At 43.6% G+C, this 14,858-nt stretch overlaps 2 protein-coding genes across 3 annotated transcripts in view; both read right to left on the reverse strand.

Annotated features, from left to right (window-relative positions):
- The window catches only part of ABCB10 (ATP binding cassette subfamily B member 10), a 29,053-nt gene extending 20,663 nt beyond the window's left edge, over nucleotides 1–8,390 (reverse strand). Inside the window, exons 1-5 of one of the 2 annotated variants that reach the window (XM_063124401.1) lie at nucleotides 7,859–8,390; nucleotides 5,192–5,392; nucleotides 3,506–3,708; nucleotides 2,300–2,434; nucleotides 271–417 (exon numbers count right to left, since the gene is read on the reverse strand). In XM_063124401.1, coding sequence (XP_062980471.1) covers nucleotides 271–417; nucleotides 2,300–2,434; nucleotides 3,506–3,708; nucleotides 5,192–5,392; nucleotides 7,859–8,222 — 1,050 coding nt within the window. In that variant the 5' untranslated portion in view covers nucleotides 8,223–8,390. Of the gene's footprint in view, nucleotides 1–270; nucleotides 418–2,299; nucleotides 2,435–3,505; nucleotides 3,709–5,191; nucleotides 5,393–6,161; nucleotides 6,183–7,858 lie in introns of those variants that run through there. The other variant, XM_063124402.1, reaches the window with a different exon arrangement.
- Nucleotides 1–14,858, reverse strand: part of ACTA1 (actin alpha 1, skeletal muscle) — a 131,511-nt gene that overhangs the window by 79,056 nt on the left and 37,597 nt on the right. The gene's annotated exons all lie outside the window — the stretch shown is intronic.

The following is a 14,858-nucleotide window of genomic DNA, read 5'->3' on the forward strand; positions in this document are numbered from 1 at the left end:
AGTATAAGAAGCAGTTTGGAAATTTGGGTGCCACAATCATAGTTAATGCTAAGAAGTAAATCCTCTGTAAACAAATGCAAAATAAGTGTTCCATGCCCAGAGATGAAACTCCTCACTAGGTTTGCAAATAATTTTCTGTAAGGGCACCATAGTACATTTGTTTACAGATGGAAAAAGAGCATGTACATCAAAATACCATTTTAAATACTCAAGAAAAGCTAGAGACATTACAAAAACACTGGGGATTCCTCACCTTCTTCATATACTTACTGCTCCAAAGAATCCTGCTCGAGCTACGGCTTCCTTTTTGGCCAACTGTAGCACATAGTCAACTTTGCTCCTATATTTCTCCATTTCATTTAACTCTTGCCCAAAAGCTCGAACTGTCCTTAAATTCCCAATCCGTTCTTCTGCTAACTGGAGTAAACATGTTTTATTTTAAAAAATGAACATAATCCAGCAGGATTGCTTGATTCTGATCACTGCAGTTAAATCCTATGCTAGCAGACGGCGTGTATTTCTGCTAAGCATTTACACAGAAACATTTGGCAGACCATGACACAATTTAAAAAAGCACGCCTGAACTTCTGCCTCTTTGTGGTCCAGTGCAAAAGGGAGCTGGAATAAAGGATGGATGGACCAGTCTAATTTTGGACCCTGTCACTTTTGCAAGTGTTCATTCATAAGTTTGTTCCATCCCATTTCCACATTTTAAAAAAAAATCCACACAAAATGTATATATAAATAGGTATATGAAAACATATTTTGGATTGCATTTTATCCAAAAATACACATTTTATTTCATTTTGATATGGTGCTTTTTTAAAAATCCAGAACTGCATTGCAAAATTCAGAGAAGTGTGAAATCCAAAGAATATCTACATTTTTATCTGTCTGTTAGTTGGAGAGGTGCAGATCAGGTCAGTTCACATCAGAATTCTCAAAGAGATAATTCTTCAAGAACCCGTAGCTAGAACAGTCCTATGCAAATAAATCCCATTGAATTAAATGAAGGCCTGCTCCCAGGTCAGTCAGTATGAGAGTCATCAGATGGGGAGGAGGGGGGAAATAGCATTTCCCTATCATCACTTTTCTATCCCACAATAGGGACTAGCAGCTTCCTCTTTCTTCACATGGGAAACAAAGAGGAAGAAAGCAACAACCACATGGTCCATTCACTGGGCATTGTTATCACGTTGCTTTTCCTGCACACAGCAGGAAATGGCAGCAAGTTTCGCTCCAATAAAAAAAATCGAATTTACCAGGTCTTATTTTCTCACGGAAAATAGAGAAGGAGTGGGAGACGTATGGGAGGCGGACGGCATTGTCAAAAGGACCCGCGAACATCCATAAGTGGCCAGTAATGAGCGTGCTATAAAACACTCATCTGATGATGCGCTACAAGATTTTAGCCTAAGGTAACTTCAGCGCAGCAGGGACTTTGGGCCATTGCACTGCAGCACAGGTCACATCAGGCAGTTATGCAATGATACAAGGTCATGACAGTGTCCTCTCACATAAAGACCTGATTTGCACTAAACACTAACTCATAGTTTATTAAACTCATGGGTTCTTGAAACCTGAACTGTGGTGTGTGAATGTGGCCATGCTAAGAAATATGGTTTGTTAACCGCACGCAACCCCCCCGCCCCGCAAAAAGAACCCATAGTTTGCTGTTGAGTTGTGAACTCTAGGGCAGTATCAAAGCAGTCCGTTCCACAAGCAGAGGCCAGTGTTAATTCCGTTGCACAAGTGGCACCCACCACTTGCACAACAGGGATTTAGCACTTCCTTTAGGATGCAACGAAATGAGCCAAAACACTTGCTTCTGGATCAGGATAAGTTGGCAAAGCTCCCTTATGAGAGCTCTGCCAACCTGCCCCGTTCCAGAAATGAGTGTTTTTTCTCATTTCCAGTTCCTAGAGAGAAGTTGCATTAACAGCCTTATATATAAATCTTCTTTAACATCTGCGAGGGGAGGGGAGCAAGAGAGAAAACAGCTTTATTCCCTACTAACAAAAAAGCACATAACCGTCTGTCTTCAGCCTCCACTTTCAGTTGAAGGGGGGAAGAATTAAAAAGAAAAGAAAATTTTAATACTTCTGTTGCCTCAACCTCTACCACCCATCATACTATTCCCTCAGACTTTAACTGAACTTGCATACCTGAATCCAAAGATAGTGGAGAGACTGGAGGGATATGTTCGAATAAAGACAAATTTCCGTGTGGTTCTTTTAAAAAAAAGTCTGTAGTTCAACACTAACTTTCAACATTTTTATTTAAAAAATTGAGAACTGACCTGCGTTGCTTCTGCAAGGGAATCCTGCGTCATTCTAGTCAGCTTTCGCAAATACCTTCCATAAATCACAGCTATGAAAGCCAGAGGTGGCACCACACTCAGAACAAATGTGGCAAGTTTGGGAGAGACAAAAAACTGGAAGTGAAAAAGCAACATTAAAACATGTCATAATTTTAATACAATTAAATAGACTCTGGTATATCTATTAATTAAAGATAAGAAAAATGTAATCTGGTGTTTCCTTTTAACATTTTGCACAGGTGTGTGTGTGTGTGTTTAGTATTTTCTGTTTCTCAGACTCCAAAAAGATATATAATTCACTCATGGACAAAGTGGGTAGCAATGAAGGGAAATATTTCCAAAGATATATTTGGGGCTATGCCACAATAGTTATTACTCAGCATGGCAATATTTCTGCTGAAAGTGGACACGTTACAGCTCCAGGCATAGGTGCTGCTCACTTTCATGATCAAGCCCCACCCAAGTTGCATGATACAGTTGCATCATGAGTCACAGTAGGAGAAGAACTGCCCCCAAATGAAGCAACCTTGCCCAGGGGTTGGTTGCATTCTCTCCCACACAGCTTGTGATCTCCCCACCTTCAGTCATAAGAAGAAAGGTGCACTGGATGCCTGTATTGATGCATTCAGAAAGCATATTTAGAGCAAATGACTGCAAATATCAGTACATATTACAATCCTTTGTCTAAAATTTGAAGTCAGAGTATTTGCAAACATTTCCTCGAAATACTCAACTTTAAAAAAAAACACAGACAGTGCTATAATAGGGGGCTTGCAGGGTCGGAGCTCCAGGAATTTTTGATTAGCAGGAATGAGGACATCATCTGCCTTCCCTAACTCAGACTTAGGAACATAGGAAATAAGAAGCTGCCTTACACTGAGTCAGGCCATTGGTCCATCTAGCCCAATATTGTCGTCGACACTGACCGGCAGTGGCTCTCCAGGGTTTCAGGCAGGAGTTTTTTCTGCCCTACCTGGAAATGACGGGGATTGAACCTGGGACCTCCGGCATGCAAAGCAGAGGCTCTACCACTAAGCTACAGCCCCTTCCCATATAGTTAAAGGCATTGTTTGTATTTGTATACTCGCACTACAGCTTCACAATTGGATGCTTGCAATTTCACCCTAGCCACTTCGAACCTGCAGAATATAGCAAGGGAGGGAAGACAAATAAGTAGGCACGTACCATCATCCCAACTGCAACTGAGGCCTGAGCCCCAGCTCTTAGCCCATCAGAAAGATTTTCAGTGACTGAACGGCCCAAGAGTGCTGTGTCTGAAGATAAGCGATTAATCAGTTCTCCAGTGCTGGTTTTGTCAAAAAAAGCTACTTCTTGTTTCAAGAGAGAGGAAAACATTGTGGCTCTCAGTCGTTTCACAATTCTTTGTCCTATATGGATCAAAAAATGTGACAATTGCTGAAATGGTTTTATATATAAAATATAAGTTAGGAACATTACCATTTTGAAAAGCTATCTGCAACAAATCAAGGGTGGTATAGAAATGTAATAAATAAATAAATAAATAAGGGAAAAATTTAGCGTGCAGAAGTGCTGTTTGTTCATGCAGTGTTCTTTGGATCCTGGTCCTTGTTTAGAACACAGCACCTAAAATTATCTCCAGCTTGAAGAATACAGTGACTGGCTAGTTTCTCTCTGTGATCCACTGGTAAAAGTGGCCAGTGTGCTTCATCTCAGTAACAGCAGGATTCTGTATTTCCAAAATGGAGGCTCCAACATTTTCCCCTTTCTGGTTCTCCGCAATCCCAGGGGCAGTTGCAGGTCCAATCTGTAACTATCACATGACCTGCATGACCTTATTTGAATGTCTACAGATTCCTCTTCCCCCTTTAATCTTGAGACTTCACCATCAAGCCAGATTCCTCCCTCCCCTATTCCCCACTGCCCCAGAGCTGCTTTTTGTAACAGAAGAGATCTCGAGATCTCAAAAGCTTGCATATTTTTTGTGATATTTCGGCTAGCCTAATAAGCACACTACATTAATATGGATTTTGGAATTACTCAAGTAAGTGGTTTCTTTATATTGAGTACTTTAAAACTACGAACTTCTTCACAAAGCTGTAGCAAGCAATGGCTTTTACCATGAAAATAATATGATGAATAGGAAAAGTGTGCAATCTCTCCAAGTTAATGAAATGCTAGCTATGCATATAATGTGCAAAGAACTCTTACTCACTCCCCTTTAGAAACTCCTTTGTTTAGTTTAGTGATCAAGGACATATGCTTAAGTTCTCTTACCACACAATTGTTACCCTTTAGCAACCAAAGTGGTTAACAAGGGCCTAAACAGTGTATTTTCCCATCCTCCCAATGCAGGTTTATGAGTAAGTATTCTAATGTGCAGTACCAATCGTCAGAATGGAGCCAGGAAATGGCAGTTATTCCAAATGAAATAACTCAGAATTAAAGGATCCAGGGTTGGATCCAGCAAAAGCCTGTTGACAGAATGGCTGCTTCTGTCACTAGGAGGCTTTTGACACAGAACTTCTCCACTGGATGAGCAGGGGAAGGAGGTGATCTCCACTAATTCCCCCCTCCCCTTACAGTCCCCTGAGCATCGGCTCCAAGGGACTGGGGCCCCTCTGGAACACATCTGTTACCCTTTAGCCCTCTGGAAGTGGCACTGAGGGCTGCAGAGGGAGAGGGAAATAACAAAAATGGCCTCCCCTCCTCCTTTCTGCCAGCAGAAGTGTTCTAACTGGAATTCCACTTAGGAACACTCTCGCCAGAGAATAAAGACTCTGAATTCAACCCATTATCTTGAAGGTGCAACTCTTAGCCTGGAACTTGTTTCAGCCCGATTTTCTACTGAACACAAGGTGACAGGTAAGTTTACATTTTCACTCCAATTACCTGCAGTCTGCATGAGGTAGACGCGGATTGCATTGGCGGCAGCACCACAGAAAAATATTCCACTTAGCAAGGCACAGAGGTTGGTTAGGTTGTCAGCAAGGTCACCCGTGGGATTTGTGTAAATGACATCAATCACCTTCCCCAAGAAAAAAGGGGCAGACATGGTGATGACACTGGAAACAGTCAGAAAGCCGACAGCAGCTAGGGGGGGAAATAAAAACGGTTTTTTAAAAAATAGGTAAAAAGCTGATGCAAGTTTTGCATTAATATTTTATAAAGTACTTACGCTCTTTCTTGTTACATTATTGCAGTCTAATCTGAGCATAGAAGATTAACAGGGAGCACTTTTTCCAGACGGATAGCCTTGTTTAAGAGTATTGCAGCACAAAGAGCCTTGTGGCACTTTACAGAACAATTCTAAGCATATCTTCACAGAAGTAAGTCCCATCGAGTTCAATGGGCCTTACTTTCAAATAAACATGTGTAATATTGCAGCCTTTCACACAGACAAATTTATTATGGTGTACGTTTTCGTGGATCAGAGTCCACTTCATCTGATGCATAAAATGCCATCCTGAGTGTAGGGATAACTCTTGAAATGATTTGCATAATACATGACTAACATCAGGTGAGTTTGGAAATGAGTCCTTCAAGCAAAGATGCATGGAGATGAAATCACTGTTTTCATGAAGAGGCTTACTGTAGTATTTTTTGCAATACAGAACAGTTTTGCAGCTATGGGGATGCAGGGATATGCATGGCACTATGAATCAGTGCAATGCAGCATAAGAGGTGAGGGCTGAAGGGGGATATTGAATGTGTAAAATACTGTGTGTTAAGGGAAATCAGAGAAGAGAAATTGTTAGGAGGGCTGAAAATATCCTAAGGGTCAGGACTCTCCAAGAGCAACAAGTTTGATGCGGCCTCTTAGCAATGTACTGGGAGGAAGCCCCATTGAACACAGTGATACCTGCACAGGATCCAACTGCATGTTATTTTCCCCAAATAGCCTATAAGCATGTCACTCCCTTTAGTAGAAGATAACCTCCATGTTTTCTTTCTCTGTATAGGCACATGGCTTGTTTCAAGAATTGTTCGTAGATCCCCCAAAAATCAACAGCTTATTACTCTGTTCAGAATTCTATGTTCAGGAAGGTTGTCTGGGTCTCCGAGCTTGTGACAGAAATGTGAGTCACTCTGCTACTCATAGTTCCAACATAAGAGAGTGCCAGGAAGGTACCATACCATACCATGAGGATGTGTTTCATATTGTTGTGATGCAGCTAGTGGTACAGTCTCAACCCAGAGTGAAGACATCCAGGCCACTCCTCTAAAATGTGCACATGTTGCGCTCTACCTCATGCATTCCTTGGCATGTTGCAAACACCTGTACACACATAGGCACCTTTTCCTGAAAAGGTTGGCTTCCTTTTTGCACAGAGAGGTGCATCTGCATGTTGCTTATCTGCCAAAAACATGTGTACGTCAGGGGTTCTCAGGGGTCAAAGCTGGCCACTGTGATGCCCCCACCCTACACATGACTACCAAATGCATAGAGGAGAACTCTGAACTTCAGAAGGCCTGAGTGACAAGAACATAGCATGAAGGATCAAAGCTTATGAGTTGGGGTAGCCGGGGAAGGGGGGGAGAAAAGTGAATGCTTGGATGGCAAGGCACTGATGTTCTGATGTGCAAAGAGAACAGCTGAACGGGCCCAACTGGAATGGCACCCAGATAGCAATGGTGATGTGGATTGCAGAGGTGGGAAATTACTTCTAGTACTAGTGGCAGCATGCCTGGGTATACCAAATCCAAAACAGGCATCTCTTTAAATGTAGGTCAAGCTGCTATGTCCTCTTTTTCTTTTCTTTTTTTTACATTACAGTAGGCACAGGGCACTGATCCAGGGGAACTTTTAAGATCTGGATTGAGGCCCCTGCACCTTCTCTGGAGTAGAAATGACAATACGTAGCTGCTGGATTTAAAGTAATGTCTGTTTTGGCCATTACTTACTGGGAAACACTAGCAGAAGGGTGCCATTGCCCACGTGCCCTACTCGTGGGTTTGGCCACTGTGTGAACACAACGCTGGACAAGATAGGCCTTTGTTTTGATCCAGCAGGACTCTCCTTGTGGTCTTAATTTAAGTACAGGTAGAGAGCAAAATAAAACACCGTGGGTGGTAAGAGTGAGCGAGTGCATATGTGACGACAGTTCTCTCTCTCTCTCTCTCTCCCACACACACACACACACACACACACACACACACTCTCTCTCTCTCTCTCTCTCTCTCTCTCTCTCACACACACACACACACACACACACACACACACAGAGAACACCCCATCCAAGGGTCAGTTCTTGCCTATGGTGGGGGCATTCGCGCTGACGCACACTGGGTGGAGCGAGCGCACGGCAGGGGTTTGCAAGAGAACAGGAAGAGGAAAAGACCGACCATAGACGCCTTTCCACAACTCCGCTGCTGTCTGCGAGAGTCAGTGGTTGGTCGTCGGGATAGGGGGTCGGGGTCGGGGAAGCGGGTTAATTACTGCGGGGGTGAGGGGAGAAAGGGGATCAAGTAGAGTAGGAAGTAGTTGTACGGCACGGAGGACGGCGCTCAGGCAGGCGAGGAAGGAGGGGGCTCTACTTATCATGGGGAGGGGCGTACCTGTCAGTCTCCAGCGCTCAGGTTGCGCCAGGGCCCAAAGCCGCTTGGCGTCCGATACTTCGCCGCCGGGCCCAGCAGCCAGGGGCAGCGCGGCTCCTTGCGAGTCGCCCGCTTTTTTGTGGGGGCTGCCGGCCGCGGCTGCCCAGGAGGATGCGGCGGAGCGCGGCACAAGGCGGAGGGAGCCGGGCGCGGCGGCCGCCACTCTGCCTTGTCCGCACCTGCTTGCCGCGTGCGGCGACGCGGCGGCCCATCCTCTGGCGGCGGCGGCGGTGCCGAAGGGAGCTCGAGCCCAGGATGGGCACTGCAGGGTCCGCCGCCGCCACAGCAGCAGCAGCAAGGGCAGGCGCGGAACCAAGCCCGCCATAGAGCAAACGGCCGGTGCTGGCGGCGGCGAGAACTACTGCTGCTGCTGCCTTGCCGCGCCGAGCGGGAGAGGGCGGCACCTCACAGCCTCCGGCGGCGCTGCCCCATGAGACGCGGCCCGCCTAAATGGGGGCCCGGCCCGGCCCCTCCTGCTGTCCGCTGATAAGGCTCCGGGCTGAGGCTTCCTCCTACCATCCCTAGCCGGCAGCCCGCAGCGACACCCAAGCGAAGCGACCGGCAGTCGGCAGCGCCCTCTGCTGCTCCTCGCGGTCTTCCAAGTGCACAGAGGGCGCAGCTGCTTCTCTAGTCCTTGCCGCGGCATGGAAGGCGTTGGGGGACGGGCCCTGGGAAGCCAAGCTCTCTCCCCTCGTTACTCCACCAGCTTATTATTTATTAAGGACAATAATAGTTTTTATCATTATATTAATAATAATTTATATCCCACCCTTCCTCGCAAGGAGGTCAGGTTGGTCAATAGTAAAACTGCCATTTGCCAGGACCTAGTTTTCAATTATTCCTGAAACATGAGAATTGACAAAAAAGAACACCTTTTGGAACATGTGCAGAGTGCCAAACAACAACAAGCCTCTGGGCCCCAATTCTATGTATATATTAAGTCAGCCTCAACCTGGTGTCCATTAGATGGCACTGCTAGCTGTGGGATACTGAGAGTTGTAGTTCAACATATTTGGAGGGCACCAGGTAAAGGAAGCACATGAAAAAAATACTTGGCATTGCCACTTTTTATCTTAAAGAAAAAGCAGCTGATCAGCAAGTATTGCTGAAGTGAGAGGATGAACCAAAATTAAACACAGTTGGCTGCTCACAATTTCTCACTAAGCAGCACTATGGGCCCCCAATCTTCCTTGCTGCAGCATCCAAAGGTAGGCGATCTAAAGCAGGGGTAAACTTCAGGGTAAGCCCAGCTTGGCCAGGCTAGGGTGACCATATGAAAAGGAGGACAGGGCTCCTGTATCTTTAACAGTTGTGTAGAAAAGGGAATTTCAGCGGGTGTCATTTGTATGCATGCAGCACCTGGTGAAATTCCCTCTTCATCACAACAGTTAAAACTGCAGGAGCTACTCCAGAGTGACCAGATACAAAAGAGGTCAGGGCTCCTTCAGCTTTAACTGTTGTGATAAAAAGGGAAGTTCACCAGGTGCTGCGTGCATACAAAGGACACTTGCTGAAATTCCCTTTTCTATACAACTGTAAAAGCTACAGGAGCCCTGTCCTCGTTTTCATATGGTCACTCTAGGCCAAGCCTATTCACCACTTGTCCAGTTTAGGCATGGGCCTACCCATAAATCTGCCAGCACTTCCCTGTCAGGAAATGAAAGCAATATCAATATAAGAAAACAACATTTATTTCTCTCCTTTCCCTCACTTTGTGCTTTGGATTCTTGTGTTGTTCTTCCTGACTGCTTTATGCACCTTCATCTTCGTCCCACCCACCTTGCAGGCCAGCTGTTCTACAGAGGACTGCCCTCTGTTTTGGAGAGCTGTTTGACGGTGTCCTCTATTTGAAGAACTGTCCCGTCCAGGTCTGGTGTCAAGTCAAAGAACCATAAGAAGGGAGAGCAGCCGGAGCCTTGAAATGGCCCATCAACAACTACCAGCTGGACAGCAGATTGACCAGGTGACCTTTGCGCCTGCTCAGTCTTCTCCACTATGGTGAGATGGATTGTATTTCTATTTAAATTATAGTTATTATTTCTAAATTTGCACCTATACCTAAAATTTGTATATGCAAAAGTTATGCAAATTGATGCCCTTTTTCAGTGGCTACTTACATCTTTTTTGGGGGGGGGCAAAGTGTAAGTGGCCACCTTACTTGGTTTTCTTTTTCTCTCTTTTATTTTTGGGCTCCCACACCTCATACAATTTATTTTACTGTAATTATCCAGTGTTTTTGGTTATGTAACAGAAAGGTCCAATGTAGCAAACAATATGCTGATTTGTTAAAGGGAGCTTCTGGTGGGTACACGCTGCCAACACATGTTTTCAATAAGAATAAAAAGACCTTTACATTTAAATTTCATTTTGCAAACTGTTGCTCTTCATATACTGGGAGCTGCAAAGTCAAATCCTGCTATACCATGTTCCCCACAGCCAGGAGACTGCTGGGCCATCCCCCAAACCCAAGAAACTTAACACCGCTGGGCGCCATCCACAGGTTGAGGCCCTACTCAAGGAATCAAAGTGGATTAAAGGCCTAACAAGACAGAGGAGGTAGGAGCAACTGCTACCTTCTCTTGCTTGTATGTTTCTTGGCCTTCCTCCCAGGGAAGTGGGGGGTGGCAGGCGGCTTTTTCCAGCCTCTGCTCCAGAACAGGGGAAGAGTGGAGAGATTGCTGTTTACTGTTCGATCACCTCTTCATCAGCTGCTTTTCCTTCATAATAAAATAGCAGTATTAAGCATGCTTTTAAAAAACTATTCATTCACTGTGCCAATGTAAGAAGTCACTGTATCTGATTTCCAAAGATGAATTAACCTAATAAGGGAATCATAGGTGCCATTGATTCCCTTATTAGGGAATTCTCCTCCCTTTCTCTCTCTCTCAAAATACTAGGACCAAGGGACATCCCATGAAGCTGATTCGTGGGAGATCCAGGACAAATAAAAGGAAGTACTTCACACAGCACATAGTTAAATTATGGAACTCACTACCACAAGATGTAGTGATGGCCACCAATCTGGATGGCTTTAAAAGGGGGTTGGATAAATTCCTGGAGGCAAAGGCTATCAATGGCTACTAGCCCCGATAGTTGTCTGCTACCTCCAGTATTTGAGGCAGTAAGCCTGTGTACAGCAGTTGCTGGGGAAGATAGGTGGGAAGGTGCTGTTGCACCATGTCCTGTCTTGTTGGTCCCTGGCCAATGGCTGGTTGTCCACTGTGTGAACAGAGTGCTGGACTAGATGGACCCTTGGTCTGATCCAGCATGACTCTTCTTATGTTCTTATGATTTTTTGGAGGGGGGAAAAACCCTTTGAATTCACCACTTTTATTGCTTTCCTAGTATGCAGTTAGGAGTATCCCATCCCATCTCCTAGAAGGCAGCTCCTCAGTTATGCAACTTGCATTCATTATAATTCATAATACTAGTAAACATAGAACACATATAGGGGGATATGGATTAGGCAGTGATGGGATGGAAGGGTTGAAGGTGGATTCAAAGAGAAATTCTCTGTCTAATTTGTATGTAATTTTTTTTAAAACCCTGATAGCACCGACTACAAATATGCTAGCACACATTTCTTGAAATCAAAATCTTGAACATTTGACAGTTTTCCTCTGTTGGCAGAATAGGAATATAATGGTAATATTGTAAAGCATCAGCAGAAGAATATTAACAATGCAAATTTTATATATACTCCATGCAAAAAATAAATAAATAGGGCAGGGCTCCCTTTTGCTGGAGTGCTTTGAAATAATTATGTCCTTCCCCAAAAAAGTGCCTTTGAGGAGTGTGAGTGAGCCTGCTTCCCTCATTGGCTGTCAGAATAAAACTGGGGGACAGGGGTTGGCGAGGATCAAATAGAAAAAGAAAAGTAGCTAGGGTGGTGATGATGGGAAAATGAAGTCAGCAGCTGCTTATTCAGTGCATGGGTTTGAAGCTTTGATTTATTTTTAAATAGCAAGGTGTTACAAGCATTCTGGATTGTATTCCTTGTTATTCTGAATCCAGACAAAACAGAGGTGCTTGCTGTCAAGGGCTCTGACCTAGGTTTGGAGGTGTGTCAGCCAGTTCTGGATGGGGCTACACTCCCTCTGAAAGACTGTGTTCGCAGTTTGGGGGTGCTCCTGGATCCGTCGCTCCAAATGACAGCCCAGATGGATGCGACGGCCAGGAGTGCCTACTATCAGCTTTGGCTGATACACCAGCTGCACCCCTTCTTAGAGTCAGAAGATCTAAAGACAGTAGTGCACGCACTGGTAACCTCAAGGCTTGACTTCTGCAATGCGCTCTACATAGGGCTACCATTGTATCTAGTTCGGAAACTTCAACTAGTTCAAAATATGGCAGCCAGGTTGGTCACCAGTACATCTAGGGGTGAGCATATTACCCCAACATTAAAATCATTCCACTAGCTGCCAATTAGTTTCTAGGCAAAGTACAAAGTGTTGGTCATTACCTTTAAAGCCCTAAATGGTTTGGGTCCAGGTTACCTGCAGGATCGCCTTCTCCCATATAGTCCGCCCCACACACTCAGGTCCTCTGGGGTGAACTTACTTCAGTCAGCTAAAACTAGGCTGACATCAGTTTCCCAGAGGACCTTTTCTTCTGTCGCCCCCAGATTGTGGAATGGCCTGCCGGAGGAGATTCATAAAATTAACTCTGTGTGATTTTAAGGCAGCTTTAAAGACTAGCCTTTTCCGGCAGGCCTATCCAGATCAATGTTAAATCATGAATTTTTAAGATGTATTGATTCCTGTTCTAATGTTGTTCCCCGCCTCGATTCAAAGGGAGAGGCGGGTAAGAAATTATTATTATTATTATTATTATTATTATTATTATTATTATTATTATTATTATTATTATTCTCAGTCCTGAGAATGCAACATTTAGCCCCCTATTCAGTTACCGTATTTCTTCGATTGTAAGACGCCATCGATTGTAAGACACACACTAATTTCAGTATCATCAACAGAAAAAAAAAACCTAAGACACACCCGCGATTCTAAGATGCACCCCATTTTTAGAGATGTTTATATGGGAAAAAAAGTGCATCTTAGAATCGAAGAAATAGGGTATATGCTGTGCAACAAACAGAAAAGGAGGATTATAATTAGGCTGTTAGAACTACATAGAGAGGTCAGTACTTGGACAAGAAAAAGAAAAAGAAATGGAAGCCATTGAACAGATTTCTACTTAGAGCCCAGTCTTATATTGCAAGATTAGCCATAAATCTAGAGTTCAATGGGACTTAATCCTAAATTAGTGGATAGAATTGCAACCTAACTGCACATTTACTTGGGAGGAATCCCCTTAAACACAATGGGACTTTCTTAGAACATGGATAGGCTCATGCTATAAAGTTCATGTTTGATACTTGCATCCTGTCCAAATGGATGTTTATGTTTTTTTCATACAAGGTCCAAACTTGCCTACCCACTCCAAGTCTATTAGAATATGCTTTGATATTTCAAATATGGTGCTGGGTTTCAACTGGGGAAGCCTACATAATAGCAGAAATTCAAGAGGCGCAACTTCTCTCAGTTCTGACTCCATGGTGGGGAAAACTTACCTATAGAATATCTCATCACACAGAATAAAAATATTTTAAGCATGCTTCTTAAAGCAACTGATGTAAGTAGTCACTAATTTCCAAAGATGATTGCCATTTTTTGTCTTTATAGGACACAGGAGGCTACCTTCCCCTAATATTTTTAACTGCATGTAGCTTGTTTTCTACTTCTTGGGGTAGTAGACATAATAGTTTCAAAACATTGCAGCAGAAGGGAAGCTTTCAACATTACCTTTAAAACTCAATTAGGTGGAAGTTCAACAGGGAAAGCATCTTCCTGTTAAATTTATGCTTTTTAGGGGGTATGTAAAAGCCCTGTTACTACAGTGAAAGAATATCTAACCCTGCCTCTTTAATATGGATTTTATAGTCACTCCTGTATGACTCTTGCTCCACGCAGGGAAGATTCATTCAAGTAGAGTCAGGAATCAGAAGTCCTGTTGGGGAACAAATGCCCATTGGTCTTATTTCTGTGATATTTTTTTTATGCTTCCCTCTTGAAAATAATGATACTCAGTCAATTAATGATTCAAATAAAGAATTCATACCCCAGCTGAAGCTGGATACTGAAGGCTTTTCTTCCACACATCTGGAGTAGAACAGGGAATCTTAAAATCTTGCAACTCCCCCCCCCCCCATTTAAATATTGCCAATAATAAATGGTGGAAGAAGGCATTAGCTTTGGTTCCTTGAAAGAAAGCAAATATTTTCTTACTGGGAAGATGACTTTGAAGACAGTGTTCCCTATTATGGGGCAGTATCCTATTAAACACTACTGTTAATGTAAATTATGTCATGCTGGTGGTATAAGCGACCTCTAGTGCAATGCCAATAGCATTTGCTGGTGAGATGGGTTTTCCCAGAAGGTCCAAAAGAGGATATTTATTGTATATCCTGTAAAAAAAGTTGTGTATCTCAATGTGCTTCTTGGTCTCAGAGCCTCTGAGCATGTGCAGATTGCTACTTCAAAAGGAAAAAGTGTTTTTCAAAACCAAACCAAAGGGTCCTACAGGCAAGCTCCTTTGTGATGAGAATCATGCACCTTGCCCTCAATGTACTTGCCTATTTATGGAAGCCGCTCAGGGTTGCTCATGCCATCAATCATTTCATTTTTAACCTGTTATTCTGGTGGTTGCTTGTGGGTTATTTTTATGCTGTTTTAGGACATTTAGAGGATCATGTATCTCTAGTGTTTTATTAATAGTTATTTTAAGATATATTAGCCATTCTGAGAACTTGTTGGAAAAATGTGAAGTAACAAGTTTCATACTACATATACCGATGGTATTAAGGATAGTTGAGAGATACCATAGCTTAATTCAGAAGGCATCTACTTGACTGGGGATTGGGGCTATGTTCTGGCCTGGCTTTTCTACATGGTGGTGG

Source organism: Elgaria multicarinata, chromosome 4 (assembly GCF_023053635.1).
Source record: "Elgaria multicarinata webbii isolate HBS135686 ecotype San Diego chromosome 4, rElgMul1.1.pri, whole genome shotgun sequence".
Classification (NCBI taxonomy): Eukaryota; Metazoa; Chordata; class Lepidosauria; order Squamata; family Anguidae; genus Elgaria; species Elgaria multicarinata.